The 22,957-nt window shown below is 40.9% G+C and overlaps 1 protein-coding gene across 4 annotated transcripts; it reads left to right on the forward strand.

Moving 5' to 3' along the window:
• The first annotated feature begins 2,642 nt into the window (after window positions 1-2,642).
• Window positions 2,643-18,224, forward strand: RIOX2 (ribosomal oxygenase 2). 4 transcript variants are annotated; one of them, XM_075197028.1, is made up of 10 exons: window positions 2,643-2,716; window positions 5,518-5,940; window positions 7,019-7,138; window positions 7,914-8,042; window positions 8,152-8,255; window positions 8,984-9,086; window positions 9,852-10,041; window positions 11,236-11,321; window positions 12,816-12,908; window positions 15,983-18,224. In XM_075197028.1, exons 2-10 carry the CDS (start codon window positions 5,521-5,523, stop codon window positions 16,151-16,153), a joined length of 1,416 nt encoding a protein of 471 aa, XP_075053129.1. In that variant the 5' UTR covers window positions 2,643-2,716; window positions 5,518-5,520; the 3' UTR covers window positions 16,154-18,224. The 4 variants fall into 4 exon arrangements, with proteins under 4 accessions (XP_075053129.1, XP_075053130.1, XP_075053131.1 ...); XM_075197029.1 differs by lacking the exon at window positions 2,643-2,716 and adding an exon at window positions 3,176-3,257; XM_075197030.1 differs by lacking the exon at window positions 2,643-2,716 and adding an exon at window positions 3,176-3,247.
• Window positions 18,225-22,957: the final 4,733 nt, after the last annotated feature.

Raw genomic sequence — 22,957 nt, forward strand, 5'->3', positions numbered from 1 at the left:
TAAAAGTTAATTCTGGGAGATCCCAGGCAGGGGGCGTGGCTGGAGGGCGGGAAGGTCAGGGATGCTGACAATTGTGTCATTTTGTCCTCGCCCCCGTTGCAAAATGCCGTTTTTGAAGCAGGGGCGGGGCCAAACTGACATGATTCACCACGAATCACGTCATTTTGACGAGCAAGTTGCCGTATGGGGGATACTTGTCTGCTCTCCCGGGAGTCCGGGAAACCTACATGAAACAAAGTTCATACTGTATGTTTAACTTCTTATATATGAGGGCCGCCATTGAGAGATAGAGGGGGCTTCATTCAGATCTGCGTAAACCCCACTCCGTAGTACATTCACAATAAACAGTACCCATGTGACTATTACATATAGTTGATCATACATTATACCTTGCACTAGAAGCCTTGAGCTGCATCACTCTTCAGTCATAATAAAGTACATTGCATTATAACACCACATTCAAAAGAGTTGTATTAATGTCCAAAAAGGAACTAGATAAAGATCGCTGTTACAACTTCCCATAAAGAGGGTGGAAATGTCCATGTGTTCAAAGTTGAAGTACTGCAAGCCTAGCTAGGGAGAAAAGCAAAGGCAGTAACATTTACAGTCATCAGGAGTGAATTGATAACATATGTGCAGTTACCCTTTGCAACCAATTCAGTTTTAGCTTTGTCCAATCCAATGGGAGCAGATTTCTGATTGGTTGTTATGGATTACTGTACATTTGCACCTATGTAATCAAGTTCCACATGGTCCAAGTTGCTCTATTGTCAAACTTTAGTTTAAAACACTACATACAAAAGACTGTGGGGTATATTACTATGCCAATTCCCACCGCTTTGAAGTAATTTTCTAGTTGAAATTTTGCACCTACTTTTGTGCATTTTTCTCTTTTATATTGAAATTCAAATATATATATATATATATATGTATATATATATATATATATATATATATATATATATATATACATTATATACTGGGGAGACTAAAAATCAATAATTTGCAACGTGAAGCAGCATATTCATTGTGTCACTTGGACCACAAGGTGAACAGATATTCAGTCCCATCTTATATTATACTTCCTGTGTTACTATCTGACTAATGTCAGTGCACAGTGGGAGACAGTAGGAAGAGTGACGAGAATACAGGAAACATTCAAAAAACAAAACGTACAATTTTCAAGTGAGTGTACATAAGTGGGTAAAGTATCAGAATAAAGGCATACAAATATTTGCCATGGTTTACTTAATCATGATGTGCCTTAAAGTATCCTGTGCACCCATTTGTATTACAGTAATATCCGTTTTTTCAACTGAAAGACTTCTCTTGGAAACAGATCTTGGACTAATTAAAGTCACATTACAACCATAGTGGCAGAACATTTCAATTTATCACAATGGTGGTGGGTGGGTGAACAGGTCAGCCTATCAGAAGCCACAATCTCTGTTATTGAGGCTCTGATTGGTCCACCAACTCACCCCCCTTCAATGCACCATCATCCAGTGCTGGTTTTTAATTTGGAGTTGGAATGTGACCCACTGTGCTGAAAACTGCTGCATGGAGCAGCCCCTGAGAGGCGAAGGAATAAGTTAATTATACACCGATTAGCCACAACATTAAAACCACCTGCCTAATATTGTATAGGTTCACTGTGCCGTCAAAACAGTTCTGACCCGTCAAGGCACACGGCCTCTGAAGGTGTCCTGTGGTATCTGGCACCAAGATGTTAGCAGCAGATCCTATAAGTCCTGTAAGTTGCAGTGGCGGATCCAGGGGGGAGGGCGATCGGCACAATCGCCCCCCCCCCCCCCCAGCAGGGGCTTGCTGCCGGCGGCTGCACACTATGTGCAGGTCCGCTCGGCAGTGACAATGTGCTGCCCGGCTGCTCTGATTGTGTTTTAAACACAATTAGAGCAGCCAGGCAGCACATTCTCACTGCCAAGCGGACCTGCACATACTGTGCAGCCGCCGGCAGCCTTAAAAGACAGAAAGAAGGGCAGGGCTTAAATCGCCCCCCCTTAATCACCAGGGGTAGAAAATCTTTCTAGATCCGCCCCTGGTAAGTTGTGAGGTGGGGCCTCCATGGCTCTTCCTGTATAGTACCAGGATGCACTATGGGAATAAGACCAGCCAACGAAGGCAGTGTGATGCTATGGCCAATGTTTTGCTGGGTAACTTTGGGTCCTGGTTTTCATGTGGATGTTACTTTGACACATACCACCTACCTAAACATTGTTGCAGACCACATACACCCCTTAATGGCAATGGTATTCCCTGATGGCAGTGGCCTCTTTCAGCAGGATAAAGCGCCCTGCCACACTGCAGACATTGTTAGGAATGGTTTGATATTAGACAGTGGTTTTAATGCTATGGGTGATCTGTGATATAGATAACTTTTAAACATTGCACACAGTCAGAGGCTGGCAAATTTTAGCCCATGGGGCGAGACTTGGCTCAGCAGCCTATTAGGAACAAAATTACAGGTAGCCCAGAGACCCGGCCCAAGGTAGCCTACTATGGGATGGGACCCGTGCGGGGCTATAAATGCACCTCAGCCCCTGCACACAATACATATCCCTGCAGCAGAACAGAATGCACTATACAGAGAGAGAGTGCCATTGTGATGTCATCTTCCTGAAGTCACAGTGACCTGATCAGCAAAGTCCCAGATCCACAACTAAGTGATAAATGCAGCAGGTAACATCTGTGCTGGGTAAGTGACACATATTTGCTGAATAAAACAAGACAAGTCGGCAATAGTTTAGGATTTCCAACTTGTTGACTGTAATAAAAGGGGTTCGGTGAATTGACTGGTGTAAGATCACTGCCATTCCTTTATTAAACTCGGGTTATAAATGGGGAATACCAATCTAGTCAAATATCACCCTGATAAAATGGCTTTTGGTAGCATGTCTGCATTTGTGCATATTGCAGGTCAAACCTACAGCAGGGACTCTCTATAATCTATACTGTATTTATTGTAGACTCACTTAAGTAAACGTTAAGCATATTAAGCACCATGTATGGGACATTATATGTGCTAGATGAGGCACTGTACTTGGAGCCACTAGGTGTCTCCCTACATCCTGGCATTTCTCAGCTGACCTCCTCTGAGCGCTGCCTCTTTAATAGCAGGAGCTGTGTGTGGTGTGAGCGGCGCGGGGCATGCTGGGTCAGGGATAGTGTCAGCACATGGTTGTGTGTAACACTGCATGGGAGCAGCTGGGCTTAGTGTGCAGCCACTGTAAGTAAAGGTGAGAGTATGCAGCCAGTACTCAGCTGAGTGCACACTAAACTGTAACCTCTTCTCATACATATCTTCCCTTAACTTTTTCTTTCTTTAGTTTATAACGTTTTATATTTGCCTCAACTATAAATATCATAATGTGCAGTGTCTGTTGTACTTTTTTTCTACAGAGATAATCATAGTTTGTTATACAACTCTTTGATAGCAGTAGTTCTGCTGCCAATAATGTTTACTACACTTCATAGAGTGTAACAGTCTTCAGATCATGAGATCACACAATTATTAACCTCTGAATTAATCAGTCCCTGCCCCAGTGGAGCTTACAATCGAAATTCTATACCATACAAACATTATTGTCAATTTTGTCAGAAGCCAATTGAGGCATTGTATGCACTATAGCCTGCAAAGTGGCAATTGATTCAGAAACTGCTCTCAATCACTATCAATTTGTTTTATTTTTCATAGTTGCACAGGTATTTATTTTTGATGAAGAATTAATTTCCAAAACTGTTGCAAGTCACGGCAGCCCAAGGGCATATTTTCTGTATTAATTCTTCCAGAAATATAGGAAAAATCCCAATAAAAATAAAACCTAGCTTTATATACTTATTGTGTGTGTGTGAGTGATTACGCCTGTCAGCGGCACGGTCTGCTTGAGAGCCATTACTTTTATAGTGCCAACATATTTTGTAGCACTGTGCAATCAGAGATTTTTATTTGGATGCCGAAGACTTCGAGCTTTCAATCTAATCTCCCTACCATGGGCACTCAAACTCACGACACACCAAGGCCGGTTTAGACAGTTAACCTGCCAGTGTGTGTGTGTAAATAGGAGAACCTGACTTAACTTTGTGAACACTGAGGTCGCACAAACTTCATGCAGATACCAAGCTGGTCTAAAGCAAATTCATAGCACCAGTGTGGCAATGCTAACCAGTGTATGACCGTCCCCTCTCAGTTGTTCTGCCACAGTTTGCTGTCTGTGGAACTTAGACAAGTGTTGGCTAACCTGTGACACTGCAGGTGTTGTGAAACTAAAAGTCCCAGCATACCCTTCCAGCAATAAGCTGCTATATATTGGCAAAGCATGCTGGGACTTGTAGTTTCACAACACCTGGAGTATCACAGGTTAGCCAACACTGAACTTAGACAGAAATGGCATCCACAGAACCTTATGTTTGTGTTGTGTCAGATCAGCAGCAGTTGTGATGGATCACGAGCCTGGTGTAGGGGACAACACTTGTTGTAGGTGAACTGTGTTTTCTTGAGAAAGCATAATTGAAGAACATACATGTACAATAGCACATATATGCTGTAAGCATTAGAAGTCAGTCACACTTATATCCTTAGTTCTGACTGTGCAAGACCAATATAAACTACTTTCTGTTTGGTATTGGTCACAACACATCTGAGGTAGTAGAGTTACATATGCGCTTATTTCAATAGCGAGGTGCAAGAACAACAATGTCCTGTAACTATAGCAACCTATCGAATATCGGCGCATTGGAGGGATTTATGCTATGAATGCCAGCCTATCTCGTTTATGTATGATAAATGGTAATTAATTTTGTTGTAAGTGTTTATTTGTGAAATAATGTGTAATATCCTGATCTACTTTCTGCTGCCTTTTTAAATGTAATTATGGTTTATTTAAAAAGATCACTCCAAATTCTCACTCTCTATATATCTATGTAATTATACAGTGCTCCACCCAGCTCTTGGAGCCTAACAGTGTCCTATTATAACAGAATAAACCATTGTTTCTCCTATTATAACAGGCGCTATGTGAGCCCTACAGCCAGCAGTGTGTTAGATCACTGGCCACCAGTCCTGGCAGGTGTGGGCAATAACCACTAAGATTTTTCATTATTATTGAAAAGTATTACAACTGCCCCTACCCGGGTGTTTCTTAATGCCACCCGGCTGGCAGAATTTTCTGGGGAGATCACTGATCTATATATCTCCAGTATACAGAGTGTTACAAACCGACACAGCTCTCTTTAGATTTCATCTACTTGTTCTGAGCACTGGAACAGAAGCTGGGGGTATGTGCTCCCAAATTTTAGGGGTCCCTGCCAGGAGGCAGGTGGGGCATTATCAAAATCATGTTTTGGGGGGAGTTGGCCTTTATCAACCTATAAACTCACACATATAACACACTGTAAACGGTGACAGTATAAATTGTACACAGCTTTGTAATATGAAATATTTAGGAATGTTCCTAGTGTTTCTGTGTGCGCATGTAACGGTCCATTGTTTCCCTGTAGAATATGTCGCGAAGAGAGAGGCAGGTGGAAGCTGAGGATGCCACGTCTCCGTCTAAAAAACCACGGCACCAACCCGACGTGCCCCCTCTGGACTTCACTACACCACGGAGCCTTTTCCAAAGCTTGATCGCCCCAATAACAAGTGAGGAATTTTTCACCACTTACTGGGAAAAAAAGCGTCTGTTAATCCAGCAGCGCAGCCCTCAGGTGGGAAGCTATTACCAGTCTCTGTTCCCCATGAAGGACCTAAGACATGCAAGTAGCAAAGGCATATTCTACGGGAGAGACGTGAACATGTGCAAGTGCAAACACGGAAAGAAAGTTGTTTTACAGAGACGTGGAAAAGCCAATTACCTGGAGATTCTGAAAGACTTCAGGCGTTCCAAAGCAACAATACAGTTTCATCAGCCTCAGAGATTCAATGTAAGACAGTCTTTTCTCCTGTAGACTGTAGGAACGTTAGGAGTCACTGACAGGGGCATGAGATAAATGACCATATCAAAGCTGAGTGTTTCTTTACAGTTGGAGGAAAGCTCCTGAGTGTCTTTCAGGGTTTGTTTACACGGGAGGCTGGTTCAGTTTGCATTGCACCTTGTTGTGGAACACAGATATGAGAACTGCTGAAGGCTACAGGATCAATAATCCCTATAGAGCATTGTTCACAAATACACAGGAAAACCCTGCGTGAGCTATTTTCTTCATTTTTAATTGTCCAACAGATGTAAACACACTTCAGCATGGGGATTACCTTGTAGCATGAAACTCACATATGTGGTCCAAACATAACCCATTGCAAGTGCACTGAACAAACACATCCATCAAAATGAGTAATTACTCTGTTTATTATCTACGATAGGACGGTCCTTTTATTACATTATACAATGTTTGTGTTATAGCTTTACATAAACATATGACCCCACTGCTTAAAGGTATCCGACATTACAGAACTTCTAATATACATAATAATTTAAAGTAGGTAGTACATTATTCTGTATAAAAATGTAAACAAAAAGTCCTTAAAGCTGTGCGTTTACACGGACTGTGGCACAGACCGGCGTTTACACGGACTGTGGCACAGACCGGCGTTTACACGGACTGTGGCACAGACCGGCGTTTACACGGACTGTGGCACAGACCGGCGTTTACACGGACTGTGGCACAGACCGGCGTTTACACGGACTGTGGCACAGACCGGCGTTTACACGGACTGTGGCACAGACCGGCGTTTACACGGACTGTGGCAGCCACCTCCACTCCTGTCAGTCTGCGTATGCGGCCTACAGGATGTAGCGTTGTTCGTAATACAGGTCGCGTCCTTGCACTCAATGGCATGAGCATTGGGGAAGGGCTTTGATGATACGATTGGCTGTCTGAGCCGCTGTATATTTTAGGTGATGTACTGAAGTATGTAGTGTTTGTTACATCAGTTGTCTTGACAATGAATCTCTGGTAATCCGTGGATACCCACCACCCAGCTGACGGTACTGTTGTGTCTCTGCAGGACAAGCTATGGCACATTATGGAGAAACTGGAGTGTTTTTTTGGCACACTAGTTGGGTGTAATGTTTATATCACGCCATCGGAATCCCAGGGTCTGCCTCCGCACCACGATGATGTTGAGGTAAGCAACTTAATGTAGTGGAAATCGCCTGATACCCTGTTTTACTGTGGTGATTTTGTCCTGCAGAAAACACTACACATTATACAATTAAAGTACTGTTATTAAGTCTTCCTTCTCACCCTCGTAGTAGAGTTCTGTGTGTGTCTCTGGTTGGGCTCCAACTTTTCCTCAGTTGCACTCCCATTACATTTTTTTTTTAACCCAAATAAAAAAAAATATTTTTATAAATATATTCATGCAGCATTACATTATAATGATTTAGATTTCCATCTTATTTTTACAATTGGAAAAACGATGTTACCTATTGTTCTACAGAAACTGTCCTATTGATTGGATTTAACTATCTAGCTGGTCTCCACAGGCCATACGGCAATGCCAGGAGAATCAAGGGTCCATGTTCACTGAGATGTTCTACTTGTCAGGGGATATCTGTTGGTCATCAGCGTTGATGTTCTATGATTTCAAAAGTCCTTAGTCATGAATACCCTGCAGACATTGAGCTTCTCATCCAAATTTGGCCGGTTGGTGGCAGTGTAGAAACGGTGTCTGCAAATGAGACGTTATAATTATTTTGTTTTGCTTTGGGGGGCCACAGGAACGTTAGATATAGGGCCACTGCTATGGTTTACATCAATCACCAGGGGGAGCAGGAAGAGGTCACCAGCATTCTCACTTGGGTGCAGGTGCAGATCCCTCTGTTCTCATCTACTGACTTTCTTGGGCTGCATTTGCATGGATATTGGTAGATGCTCCAATATACACTGTCTCTTTCCAGGTCTTCATCCTCCAAGTAGAGGGGGAGAAACACTGGCGCCTCTATAAACCCATCACCCCTCTGGCTAGAGAATACGATGTGGTCCCGCCAGACGTGGTCATTACTCAGACTCATGACATCTTATTAAAGGTAGTATTTGTCTCAATTCTCCCACGAATAAACTGAAAGCTGGCTGCTAGGAGGACAGTGTAAAGAAAACACTGTGTAGATGTAACACAGTATATGTATTTTATCTTAGGAAGGTGACATGCTGTATTTTCCCAGAGGAGTAATTCATCAAGCCGACACTCCTGCAAGCTCATCACATTCCACCCATGTAACGATCAGCACCTACCAGAACACGTAAGGACAGTCTGCCCTCAATTAATATGATTTCCAACCCATCGGGTGGAAGCTAGTTCCACAGATGTTGTTTTCTGCTTGCAGCTGCATGCTCAGACTGTGTTCTTCACAACATGGTAGTATGATATTGTGCTAAGCTCCTGTTAGAAGAAGCCACTTGCTTTTTACTTGGAACAGGGGGTTCTTTCTGCAAGTCTTGTATTTTTGTACTGTGTTAACCAGTAGAATAGAGACAGGATCAATTTAATAGTAAAAGAAAAAATGTGTATATATAGTACCTGTAATGGATATCTAATCGTTTAGTTATTGCACGTTTTAAAGCCACTTCTACAGCCCGTGAAGACCACCACATTTTGCCCTCTGTATCCTGTGATTGTTACATTGGCAGTCTTGTGTCTATGTTGTATTACGTTACTTTGAACCACGGTCTGTATTGCAGTTACCTGTTTTCTTGTTGTATTTATTTTTTTGTAAAATTCTGTAATTTATCGCCCAATACAATAATGATGGACTAAGTTCATTAACATCTACGCCAGGACCCTTTAGCAGAGTTCACTTTCATATTTTGCAGTAACAGTGATCCTGTTTATGCCTAGTGGACTTTAGTAGCTACAAACCTATTTATTATCCACAATGGTTTGATACCACAATAAGTAGAGGTATGTGGTGGTTGTACCGTTGACAGAATGTTGGAAATGATGATTTATATCCAGTTATCCTCTCCGCAGCACCTGGGTGGACTACCTGCAGGATCTGATGCCGCCTCTCCTGAACGATGCAGCGATGGATGATGTGGAACTTAGAAAGGGCATTCCTCTACAACAGTTACTGGTAGAGTCCAATGTCTTTAAACGGGGGTTCCAATTTGACATAACTTTATCTTATTGGTTTGCACCCCCTTCCCTCTTGAATCTTTTACGGAATACATTGCATTTTATCTACCGGAAGAAGTTGTTTTGCGTATGACCCAGATGTGCTTTTGTGTATTGAACACCATTCTGTCCACAGAGCAGTTTTGTGTCATATCCAAGTTTAATAAAATTATATTTCTGTCCATAAGCCGGAAGGATGAAGCAGTGTATTACGTGAAAGGCATGTGCAATAAAGAAATCCTCTAAAGATAGAAAACCTGTTCAACATCTTTATATGTGTCATAGAAGAATATTAAGGATCCAAGCAGATCGTGAACAGTCAAATACTTGTTACCTGTGTCTGTGGGATGAATTCTATTAAATATCCTTTCAAAATTAGTGAACAGGAAAATTCAGAATTTGATCAAGTCCACATGTGGGTTATACAGGGTCAATATTTTATTTTCATATTTTACTTCTTTGCACGGAAATCTAGTAAGACTTAAAACTTCTAACTTTTGAAATGTATTAATGGTAAGAATGGCTTGGTTAGTGTGTAAAATCTATGCTGCACAGATTGCAAAACCATCATAACATTAGTCTGATTCTTTAAATTGCTATAGTGCTATTTATTTGAATCCAGTTTCCATTAATGCTGCTTTTTGATGCATCTGTTTTTTTTTATTATATTTTATTAATGGATGTGTCTATTCAATAATATCCATGCTGTATGTGACTGTTTCAGCTCTTAGATCCCAGCAGTGCGGCAAAGACCCTGACTGGTCTCTTGTCCAATATAACCAAACGGATAGAGGGCAGATGTCAGCTGAGGTCATCGGAAATGCTGCGGGATTTCATGGTCCATAGGCTGCCGCCTTATGTTGAAATTGGTTCATCTCTCTACTTGGAGAAAAGTAGAGATGACATGAAATCAGGTGTGTAATATACAATCTCTTGTCTGTGCTAATGTCTTCTGTTACCATTAAACTGGGTCAACTTAATGCGACTTGACCTAAAAACTCATGTTAATTGGGCCTTTTACTATACCTTGGATGTCGCTTTCCCCACTCATAGTATGTTCGTTATTGTCTATAAACTGGTGCGGGAAAATGTATACAGTTTGAGCCTCTATACAAAGAATTACTCTATTCTGCAAACACATTACACATGTTGTGCTCTAAGACACAATAAAAAGGGTACTAGTAGAAGGTACCAAAGCTTGCGTTGCACAACGTTATGCAAATGTTATATGCTCATTGTATTTCTCATGTCACCTAGAAGAATGCCTATAAACTTATAAACTCTTTCTGCAGGTTCGACAGTAAGGAAAAAACGACCACTCCCCCAGCAAGCCATATCCCCAACCTAGACTCAGTCCTAGGGGCCTGGAGTTTTATTTCCTCTTTTTTTCAATCAAATTTCCCTCACAGCCTGTATCATTTTCTATTTTCCTGTACATTTGAAACTCTCCTATGGGATTGTGATTCCCGTCGGAATGTTTCAAAAGGTATTAATCAAACCAGTTTGTGATCTCTGAGAGGACCTTTTATTCAGTTCTATTTTGGACCGGAACTCAACACCTTTGTGAGGACCTTCTACTGTAAGATGCAATCTCTGCATAGAATAGTCATTGCCCCATACATATACAGTTGGTCTACTTGGTGATGTAATGTCAGTTTCTTGCCAGATCTACCATTTAGCAATCTTGAGCTGTCGTTCTATGTGTATATATTTGGTTTATTATTATTATTATTAATATTTATTTATAAGGCGCCACAAGGCATCCGCAGCGCCGTACAGATACAAACAAAATTACAATACAATGGGAGACAGTAAACACAGCAACTCAGTAAGCTCAATGCACAGCTAGAGAGGGCGGGGAAGGGGGAGGGAGGATCCGCAAACGACGGGGCCCAAGAAGGAGGGCGCGGAAGACAGGGAGACCCCCAGGGGGGAGGAGGGAGCGAGAGTGGACGTGGGGTGGAGGACCCTCGAGGAGGAAGGCTAAGTAGCTGGAGAGCAGAGTTAGAAGTGGTGGAAACAGGAGGAGAGATGGCCCTGCTCAGAGGAGTGTACAATCTAAGGGAATTAAAGGTCTTACCAACTGTTATTTATTATTTTCTCTGCAGACGATCCACCAAACATTAACAGCACAATCAAACTCCAATACCAGGATTATGCAGCCATTGCCATAGACAAGGTTCCAAAAATGCTCGTGAGTACATCTGAATAGATTGACTTCTGTTATAGGTCACCTGTTCTTGTCTGGAGGAAGCTTCAGATGCTACTGCAGATTTAGCAAATTATATCAAATTGGTTTTGGTTTTTCCATGCTGTGCACGTGTGTTTAAATACTCAAGTCTGACAGTGGGTAACTGGCCTTAGCTATGTCTAAAAGTACAGTCCTAGGTCCTGATTCATTAAGGATCTTAAATGAAGAGGTATCTTATTTCAGTCTCCTGGACAAAACCATGTTACAATGCAAGGGGTGCAAACTAGTTTTCTGTTTTGCCCATAAGTTAAATACTGACTGTTTTTTTTCATGTAGCACACAAATACTTGATAGCTTATTTGTACACTGAAATTTAAAGTTGATATTTGTGTGCTACATGAAAAAACAGTCAGTATTTAACTTATGTGCAAAACAGAAAACTAGTTTGCACCCCTTGCATTGTAACATTGTTTTGTCCATTAGACTGAAATAAGATAGCTCTTCATTTAAGATCCTTAATGAATCAGGCCCCTAATCTCTATCATTCTGCTTCTCAGAAGGATCAGGTATTTTTATTTCTCTTCTGTTTTAAATTTAAACGTTTACATATTGCATCGTCAACTCAGACATCAGTATGTAGTGATAACATTAATACAATTTAACTTAACAATGTTTTGTAGCTTTGAGGGTTCCTTTCTGGGGACTGATTTGGGAGAATCTAAATGTGATTGGTGATCGGGACCATCTATAGATATGTTGTAGAAAAGGTTTGTAACTTGGACTCGAGCACTCCCTGTCCAATGGCAGCATGATGTCACTCTGTGGTGTTCATTAATATCCATAGAAACCACTAAAGCAGTCTCACTTCTAACTAACGTGATTCTGGTATTGAGACTCGTGCTTATGGGTGGGACCTTTTGTGTACTTAATCCAGGTGAGATCTGCCTATTATGTATTATAAATCTTGTCACAATTCTAAACATGAAACATTGCCGATCGGTCTATCAGTTAGGAAGCATAGCCGAGAGGCTATTTGACAAAGGCCTGGAGAGTTAATTATGATATAGGAAAACTTTTGAAAAGCACTGAGAATGGGACGTTGAAATCGCTGAAGATGATGAAGAGAAATGTTCAAGGAAGAGTTGAGGTGACCCAGGGGGTCGATAGATCACAGCAGCACAGAGGGAAGGGTTTGGAGATGTGGATAGCATGTACTTCAAAGTATGGAACAGATCTCATGTTCACACCCAGTGTATGCTGATCCCATAGAGCTAACCTGGTGTTGTTGCATCGGTACACTTCAATCTGTCATATCCCCATTACTTATAAATTTTCCTCACAATACATGGAATAAAAATCTCCTTGATCTCTCTGTCACCATTTGCCATCAAGTTCCTACACTTTATAGACCAAAAGTTAGTCATTGTGCCGCGCTTCAGTGTAATACCCTGTGTGTTAGATTGTAATACAGTATATTCTCTGTTCAATATGTTTTAGAACCCCAAAGAAGAATTAATGGCTTACGTCATCCATGCCTTGAGGAATGAAAGGAAGACACATATGATCTCCGACAATGAAGGAAGTCCTCCTGTAAGTAGTGATGAGCATTTCTCCTGGGTGACCAATCCCGGTCATGTATACAGATTATTATGTGCATTTAAATGGGTTTCTTGTGTTCCCACCTTATTAGAAAGGGACATTTAGGTTTTATAAATGGAACATTCCGTGTTAAGGATTGTATCCATCCTCACCCAGATACAGTCATTTTATTACAGACAGCTTTAATGTTGGAAGTTGAACAGTTTTAGGCAATATTTCAGTCTTTAAAACAAATGTTATGTCCAGTATATGTCGCTGTACTCGCCCTTCCATGGTCTCCTATAGTCCATGACAGACCCTGAGCACGTCTGCTACATCAGAGCCTTCCCGTAGGGCTGGATTCCCAGCCTGGTATGGTTCTCTGACTTGAGTCTATACTAACACAATTGATACAGATATAAAATCACTGTAAAACCTGATTTGTTGGTGTAAGCTGGCCACATGCATCCTTCAATGCATTGTTTGTGCAATCACGTCAATATATAATTAAGACACACACATTACACTCCCATCATACCAAATCTGATTACATGTAATCTGATTGGAAGTAAACAAACAGCAGAGCAGAGTGATGACTTCACACACATGTCAGTTTGTATCTGACAGAGCAGTAACACATCATCAGTGCATAGGACGTGTAGGAAAGGGACAGACCTGTTAGACTGTAAATGGGTTGTCTGCCTTTGGACATCCGCTTCTGAAACTTTGCCTTCACCTTACATATATTCATAAGGGGTCTCCTAGTTCCCTACTCCGCCCCAGGAACACCCCACTATCTCCTGTTGCAGCGCTGGCTGTCTTTTAGTCCGTCCATGGGATAATATAGCTTTTTTTGTGGCTCTATGGACGGCCTGCAAAGCAATTGTTTCCCTACAGTATGAACAAGAGCTGTCACTCACAGGAGGGGAGGTGGTGCAGGTAACGGGGGCACCAGCTGGGGGATATAGATCAACCAATTAGATACATGTAGGGGGAAGGTTAGGTTGAGATCAGACCTTTTATCACATTGTCACCTTCAGTCTGATCCTTTTCTATTACTATTTTCTACCTAATCAGATCTGGCCATCTACATGTATGTCAAGCTTACCTGACTTCTGCAATCTAAGTGACTATAATAAAATATTGGGGTGTCTTACAAATGAACCCTCAGACGAGATGGCTAGCCGATCAATTTGTCCATTAGGCAGAAAAAGGAGCACGTCCTGTTGTACACACCTGGGGTTATATTTACTAAGGCACCGATTTTCGACGCATTGCCGTCATTTTTTAAAAAATGGCCATTTTATTAAAAGACAAAGCCCATCGTGTTTTTAAGAGATTGCACCGAAAATAGACAGAACCGTCACTTAGTAAATATACTCCCTGGACTGTATCAAACAATGATACTGCTTCAGCAACGTGAACGTCCTTTTTGTTTCTTTATAAATACCTTGTAAAATGGTTATTATTGATCCCCTCGTTAAGTGTCTCTTTATAAGAGAACCAATACAGATAACGTGTGTCTGGATAAGATCGTAGCAGTGCCGCCATTTGTGAAGTCACCCTGACATCTGTCGCAGACAGAATGTTGTCGCTGTCTAGGTGTCAAACGGGGATATGAGCGCAGATATGAAACCGCTGCCCTCACTCCTGGTTGATATAGATCAGTGTTAGCTAACCTGTGACACTCCAGGGGTTTGTGAAACTACAAGTCCCAGCATACCCTTCCAGCAATAAGCTGCTATATATTGGCAAAGCATGCTGGGACTTGTAGTTTCACAACACCTGGAGTGTCACAGGTTAGCCAACACTGATCTAGATAGTTGCCTCATAACCAACACAGTATTACATGTCACAGGGTATATGTAATGTGCAGGTGTTAAACAAGCAATGTGTGTGGAGGAATGAAAAGATTGTGGATCCAGTGGGATTATGTGTATAGAAAGGTGAGGCTGACGTGGGATTGCAGCTTTAAAAGCCGTCAGCAGAAATAAAACATGCTTTCTCCTGTTGTTGTTTTATGGTAGTCAGCTAATATATGTTTGCAAAATTCCCGAAGTGCAAGTAAAAGTAAGAAAAATATCTCTCCCTTGGGGGAAATATTGATGTTTTATGAGTTCGGCTTCGTCTTCTGTCTTTAGAGAAAAACTGGTTTTGCGTGATCTGTGTAACTGGAGCAGCTGCTAAACTGCAGGTAGCGTTGCAGCAGACAGCCAGCAGGTGGCACTGTTTAATCACTGGTGTTTCTGGTACCTTGCTATTCTCCTTTCATTCTCCAAGCCACATAAGGTGAACCATGAATGCCTCTTGTATGTTCTCCGTCTCCTTTTAGTGTCTAACACGTATTGTAACCAGTCTTTCCTGGACTATAATAAGCTATTTTCAAGGTTTCATCGCGAAGAATAATTATTGAGTGCATCACACATTCGTATATATATTATTATTTCAATTGATTCTTATTTGAAAAGACTTTATAACTCTTCTTCTGAGTTTAAAGTATTCTAAGAAATTACGTTTTTTTTATTACTAAATAAGTCATGTGGAACCCCAGCTGTAACTCATATGGGACCGATTAAATTCTAGGTGATGTCCTGCCGGATATTATCATAATCATCATCAGCTATTTATATAGCGCCACTAATTCCGCAGCGCTGTACAGCGACATGACCATGATATTCAGCTGTGCACGTTTCTGGTTATTATGGTGCCTCTACGGTGTGGATCTTCCTGCGTACCCTTCCGGAGACACTCCGCGGCACAACGCTTAGAATTGAATCGCCACAATATAATCCAATCTGATATTATTGCTCTGTAAGCCATTGTATTACATATGCCTCATAGTGTATAATAATGCAGTGTGTTAGCCTGAGTACGTTCATATAGGATATTTGGTTCTTTTCTTATTCACGGAAACATAGAAGGGTGGAGAAAGGAAACGGCATGAGGTGCTGTGGTTACGTGAAGAAGGGAGATTAGAGAAGGAAGTAAGACTTTATTAAGCCATAGTCAGCACTGTATATTTATATTGCCCCATTTGGCAGATGTCTGCATTAGAGCCTTTGTAATCGCCTCTTCCCTTTTTGCAGGTGAACGGTTTGCGTTTCCCGCTGACCCATATGAACGCTTTAAAAGCAATCTGGGAGAATGAGACGGTGCGCGTGAAAGATTTGCCACTTGAAAGTGACCATGACAAGGAGAACCTGGTCCTGTCTCTCTGGACTGAGGGTTTATTGGAGAACGTCCCAGCTGAGGCTTAAGTTGGCACCGTTGGATTAGCTGCTCGCTGCCACCGTCAGTTCCCAGTAAAACACGACTTCTGCTGCGGCTCCTCAGTATTGTCTCATTGTGCTCCGTAATTCATCATTTTTCTTACAACCAAAAGTATAGAAAACATATTTAGGTTTAAAGCTCCTTTGCAATGGGCTGAATGCACTACTAATCTCAGGATTGACCATTGTACCGAAACTGTGCCATGTTCTGCATGCCACGGCCTCGTGTGCTGTGATGATGGATCTTCCAAGAAGCACAGAGTGACTAGCAGTAAGTACAGGACTGCAGATATGCAACATTGACAATTAATGAGTAAGAAGCTTGGTTGGGCCACTTGTGTGCGCTGAGCTTTCTCAGAGTGCAGACAGGAGGGATGTTTATACTTGAAATGGTCACCAAGGTTAGGTAAGCTCAGTCAATTTGTTATTTTTGATCTTGGCCCAAGATGTATGTGTTTGTGTGTGTTCCGAACAATAAAATCGGTCCCACCAAATTATAATCACATTTGCTGGGTTGGGTTTGAAATTCTGTTTGGCTGATACAGCGATATAGCAATGTGGTCATTCACTGACCATTACTTCAAATCTGCCCCATCAACTCTGATCATGGTTTTGATTGCTCAGGTCAGAAAACTGTGAGCAAGATTAGACATTTATACAAAAATAACCCAATTGGCCGGCTTTACCTTATGTACATTCAGCTATTCCAGCCAAGTGTCTTGATCTATGTGTAGTTTGACCACTCTATAGAGCAACCAGAGTTTCTTCGTCCGATGTTGATCGAGATCAGCAATAGTTTTGTGCACACACATAATGTCACTTACAGGACATTGGGTATGAAATGACATAATTTATCTGCCAAGATGTCAGCGTGTAAAGACTGGCCGAAATCTTTTCTTGGCTTCTTGGCTTCCTGCCTGTGTAGATTTCCTAGGGTGAGGCCTGCCCATGTTTACAGATCATGTTGTCTTTGGTTGTAAATACTCCTTATGTTAGTAATCTGCCTTCAAACTTACTTGGTTTTGACATAAAGTGTCTGGTAAAGAAATACATGAAAATGACCAGCAATGTCCCTGTTCCTGAACGCTGTGCCCTCCAGACCTGTCTGCTACATACAGTTCTGTGCTTTGTGTTTGAAAATGTAAAAAGATCCAACGTGTTTTGTTGTTTATCTATTGAATACATAGAGGGCAGTAGCTTCTCTGAACATCAAGATGTTAATCTAATATCCTAGTGCCTTAAGTTGTCTCTACACACACAGCTGAATCGTACATTTATATCTGTAGCAGTGAGACAGCATATCACTGTGTTCTTTCTATATGTTCTATCCACGGTGCTGCTGTGCAGAGATAATTCTTTCAGAATTTTAGTGAATTTACAGACATTAAAATAACAAATATTTTAGAGAGTGGAGTTTATTTGATTTTTTTAACAGCGTGCAATACGCGCTGGTGTATGATGGAGGGTGGATGGATGGGTGTCCTAGGATTTTTTGTAAAATAACCCTGTAAGGCAAATCGCTTGCCCATGTTACCACGATGATATCACAGAACCTTCTGTGCTATGAAATGTGGAAGTAGCGGCTAAGTACAAGTAATGGGTTAATGCTGGCGGCTCGCACACTGACAATGCAATCATGTTATCGATTTTCACTCCTTGGGGTATATTTACTAAACTGCAGGTTTGAAAAAGTGGAGATGTTGCCTATAGCAACCAATCAGATTCTAGCATTTTGTAGAATGTACTAGATAACTAAATAGAATCTGGTTGCTATAGGCAACAACTCCACATTTTCAAATCCGCAGTTTAGTAATTAATATCCACTTGTGTCTCACAATGCAATAATATCCCAAATCCCCTTTCAGATTGTGACCCGATTGCCCATAATTTTCAAACAATATGTATAATGTGTGGGAAGATTGGATCCATAATTAAGTGACCTTTTTAATGTTCTCAAATTACCAGGTTTATCCTAATATTCTGTAGGTGTGTGTACAATTCTCATCTGATTTTAAATGTAGGTTGGTCAATGTGAATTGGCTGTGGTAGAGGTCACACACAAGATGGGCAGATACTGCCAATCGGGAAAACCAAACTATCAATTTATGTATATATTATATACACACCAGCTGAAGAGTAATTCTCACTAATTATACCTTTGTCCTTTTGTTTAAGAATCTTTGTAACATCAATGTTTGATGGCTTTGATTACTGTTATTGTGGATAAATATAAATTATTGTAGACTATTGATGTGTTTTGTTTTGGGGTTTTTTCACAACAATCTCCTGTGATTACAGTAATTGGAGACCCTGATATACTTGTTACATTGTTTGCTAATATTTCAAAATAGCTTTCACTAATAACATAAAAATGTTGGTGATCTGTATTCCTAAAATGATCTCTCTTTAAACATATATTCCTCCAACTATAAGAGAGAATCTTGGTGTTGAATGAATAGGAGCCCTTTAAAAGATCGCTACATTTATACCACTGTTAAGTAGAATGCTCTCATTCTATAGTTTTTATACATTACTAGCTGTAACACCCGGCGTTGCCTGGGTTTAAATCTTTAAATTAAGTTATCAATGAGCTGGATGTAACTGTCTGCCCTTTAAAAATAATTAGCAACTTAGCAGCTTTTTCAACACACCCATTAGATGGCTGCCCAGTGGAAGGACCAAAACAGTCTGCCCAGCGTACACCAACAGGAGGTCTGACCGAGACACTAATACCTCCTAATAACTGGCCAGGATCCACCTGGACCACCTCACATTGGTTTCATCCCAGTCGGTGCAGGGGTGTCTGAATGCAGACAAACCAGCAGACCAATGATTTGTATATATGATATATTCCATTTAACAATTTTAAACAATTATGTTTGTCCTGTATATTTGAATCCATATCATTAAATAGTGTTCCTAGTTGGGGCCAAAAGAAGATTTGTGTTAAAAAAAAGAGAGAAGAAAGAATGGGGTATATGTTCTACACCACTGTTACATCTTGGGATAGTAAAACCTGCAACATACAATCAATATTGCTTTCACACGTGTTTGTGCATGTGTGTTTGTGATTCAGCAGTGGAGATGTAAAGGTCATGCTATAATGTTACGTTATGACAGCAAGGAAGCTCTAACAACGCTACAAACCGTTCTGCGTTCTTAAACCTGTCTGATTCATTAGCTGAGACTTTCACCTGGCTCCAACCTGGTTTGGAATTTGACAAACTATTGCACTTTTAATTTACAGCATACAATTCCACATAGTTGTTTTTTTTCTTTAAATAGCAAGTTAAATACCTTATCAGATGCATGTTTAAAATCATTTTTGTTTTAGGAAGCCCCTGTGATCATGTGATGGCAGATGGAGAAGGGGGGGGGGGATTTTAGAGTTCAGACTAAGCTCTTTCGATGTTCCAAAGCTCCTCTGCTTAATACATCATGAGCCATGTGACTGTGGTTTCCATGGTAGATACACAACACTACAGAACTATAAATCATTAATAGTAGCCTGAAGAAACAAACCAGGGGAAATGGTAATTACTACCATTCTTGTTATCACTACCCGCAGTGATTTATGTTAAAAACAAAAAAAAAACTTAAATTTTTCCATGCCATTTCTGCATTAATTATGTTTAAATATGATTTAACTTATTTCATTTAGACTTTAACTGACCTAACCTACATTGGGGCCCAGCCTGTTGGGCCTTCTACAATGTTTGACGCAAGGAAAATATGTCAAATACTGAATGTTGTGGCAGGTGTGTGTACCCTGATTGCCAGCTATGCTTTCTATTCAGAATGGCGTACGTTGGGGATCTAGAACAATGGCACAATGACAAATGTCAGATCATAGTAAATTGAACTGTGGTGTTGTTGTGCATTTACAGCAGCATATACCCAGGTGTGTAGTAACCAGGGGGGCAGTTGCCCCTCATGATTTCTGCAGGGTGGGCAAAGACTGTGTTTTGCCCCCCCATGAACTACTTCTACACAAAAGCCTCCATGCTACTTTTTGAAGCCATAGTATCTGTTCTAAACTTGTGAAACTTTATTAAATGATAGATTCTTTGTATAACTACCAAATGTTCTTTAATAGATTAAATACAAATTGATTGATTTTGTTTATTTAAAAAACTCTTTAGTGTTCCGTTCATAAACATTTAATAAATAACCTGTATTGATGATGAACAACTATTCACTTCACGTTTACCCTGAATTTCGTGCGGTGCGTCCAGTAACAAACATGACATACAGCAATTTGTATTTATAGCACAGACCATAACCAGTGAGGCAGTGACTATAGATTCAAAAATACTCCCAACCAAATGAGATTAGGCTGTCATAGAAATCTGAATAAAAACTTGGTTAAGGACTATGAAAAAATTTAAATTTTTAAGATGAACAATTGAATTTATCTATCTTTATAACAGCTATTTTACGAATTGGTAGTTAATAATTAAGGTATAAATACATTTTTATAGTAAAAATAAACAATGAAACTGGGGTTGGCAACCCCTGAAACGCTTACAAAAATCATCATAGGATTGGGAGTCTTTTTGTATATCTACAGTCACTGTTACAACTGTAGTAAAATGAGATACCAAACCTGAGATAAAGGATCTTCAAGCCCTGTAGTACTCTTGGCCTTTTGCTCCTCCCCTCCCTCCTATGAAATTCTTTGTTCCTACTCCCCTGCATATACTGTATTTGGTTGTCAATAGTGTAGCATAGCAGACTATCCACACAACCTTCTTGGCGGTTGATGTGTAAACTATCTCCAGCTACTGATTACCAGGTTAAAAATGTATTTAATGTTATTTAATTTTATTGTGGTAAGATATTCACACACATTATAGGATCCAAGCAGGTTCATGTGTCCTGTGGTTGACACCACCTCTGTCTTTCCCAACAAACTTCAGTACTGCAGAGGTGCGTAATTCACACCTTGTTTGTATATTTCTGTACAGTATTTATTAACAAACTGATCATCATAAAAATAATTATATTGTTGCTTATAGTGGACCTGCTACCGACACGCAGTAAAAGTTCTGGTGGTTACACAGTCAGGTTGCTAGGAGCCAGTGGAATCACTGAAACCTTGCCTGACTAATATTCATGAGACCTGACTTATATTCATGAGTTACTGGTTCAGCCCACAAAATTTCAGATTCACTTTAACCCCTTCGCTGCCGATGCACTCATGGGCTCATCACAGGGGTGAGATCAAAAACGATCTGCAGGCAATAACTAAATGGGATTTACCTGTTTTAAACAAGGATACCAACCAGCTTTAAATATAAATATAAAATGCTGGAAAGGTTCCTTCAGCGGTTTAAGATATTGCGGTGGGTAGTGATCTGTGGGCGTTCTTAACCCCTTAAATGCAGGCGAGGGTTGGGACTCGTCCTTCTCACTTTTTCGGTGGTTATATAGAGGCCTTGGCACAACATTTAGTGTTAATAGTGCCTTTTTGTTTTACACTGTTTGCACAGCTGACTGTTAGATCCCATTAAATGACTTCTGATAACTTAGTACAAAATATCTACTGTACATATAAGAGTTTATATGGTACCCAGAGCTAAAGGAGAGACTTTCCTATCAATAATTAAACTTGTTAAATGGAAAACATTCCAGGTAGTTATACTCTCTATATTATACACTTAACAGCCTGGAAAGCTATGAACAGCAGGCAGTGGAGACTCTGACCAGGAGATCAATTAACCAGCAATATTAATAAACGGAAACTATTGCACAACTTGAGAGGATTTATAACATTTAGTAATTCTAGATTTTTTCCTCCTATATAGTTGATTATTTATGCAGATCATTGTGTAAACACGTGTTTGTTAAAGGGCACCACCCACATATTAACATTTTATGTACACTATCATGGGCAAACGCAGGATTTGTAGAGAGGGGTTTCCATGCCGCACCACCAGTGGGCGTGGCCAGCATGCATGAGGGCGTAGCTATAATTTTAGACCGTGCTTGGCTGCTCTCCAACTCTTTCTATCCCCATCATATACACGGGTAATGCTGCGTGCACTACTGTTAGGAGCACACAGCTCTCCCTTTTCGAGCAGAGCCGTGTGAAGCGATATATACCTCCCAACTGTCCCTACAATCAGGACAAAGTCCTGACTGAGTGTGTCAGAACAGTTGACAGACTGTCCTGCTCTCTCCTACTTGTTCTTGCTGCTTTCAATACTTGTTGGGGAGAGATGGCTGTGAACAGTGCAGACAGAAACGATCTGCACACAAGCTGCAAAGTGGCTGGTCCCAGGGCAGGGTCCAGCCACCTCAAGCATACAGTACCCCAGGTGGGAAGGGGTGGGATTCCAGGCACTAGGAAACCCCCCTCGTTTGTCTATGACTATATGGTCACATGCAGCCCTGTCTACAGTACCATAATCACAGGGGCGGTCACATCCCTGTCTATAGTACTATAATCACAGGAGCAGTCACTGCCTCTGTCACATGCAGCCCTGTCTATAGTACAGTAATCATAGGAGCGGTCACTGCCTCCCATAGGATCAGCACAGTCATTTCCTGAATCACTCTGTGCTTCTGTGAACACTGATTGAGTGATGGTTACATGCACACACAATAGCAGGAGACTGGAGGGGAGGGGGGGTTGTCACATAATATTTGTGTCCATTATGAAAGAGACATTTGCAGCAGAACACTTTTATAACTAGAATGAAGGACTTTTATAAAAACTGGTGTACGAGTAACTACAAAAATAGGGCGATCACCCATGGCAATTAATTAAAACAGGTTGGTGTGCGTTAC

Source organism: Mixophyes fleayi, chromosome 2, assembly GCF_038048845.1.
Source record: "Mixophyes fleayi isolate aMixFle1 chromosome 2, aMixFle1.hap1, whole genome shotgun sequence".
NCBI classification, from domain to species: domain Eukaryota; kingdom Metazoa; phylum Chordata; class Amphibia; order Anura; family Limnodynastidae; genus Mixophyes; species Mixophyes fleayi.

Bases quoted from the DNA above. Each gene is read 5' to 3' on its own strand.
- RIOX2 (XM_075197027.1), top strand. From the start codon at position 5,298: ATGTGCTCCCAAATTTTAGGGGTCCCTGCCAGGAGGCAG. The intron at 10,042-11,235 runs GTGTGTAATATA...TTTTCTCTGCAG, and splicing joins TAGAGATGACATGAAATCAG to ACGATCCACCAAACATTAAC. The intron at 11,322-12,815 runs GTGAGTACATCT...AATATGTTTTAG, and splicing joins ACAAGGTTCCAAAAATGCTC to AACCCCAAAGAAGAATTAAT.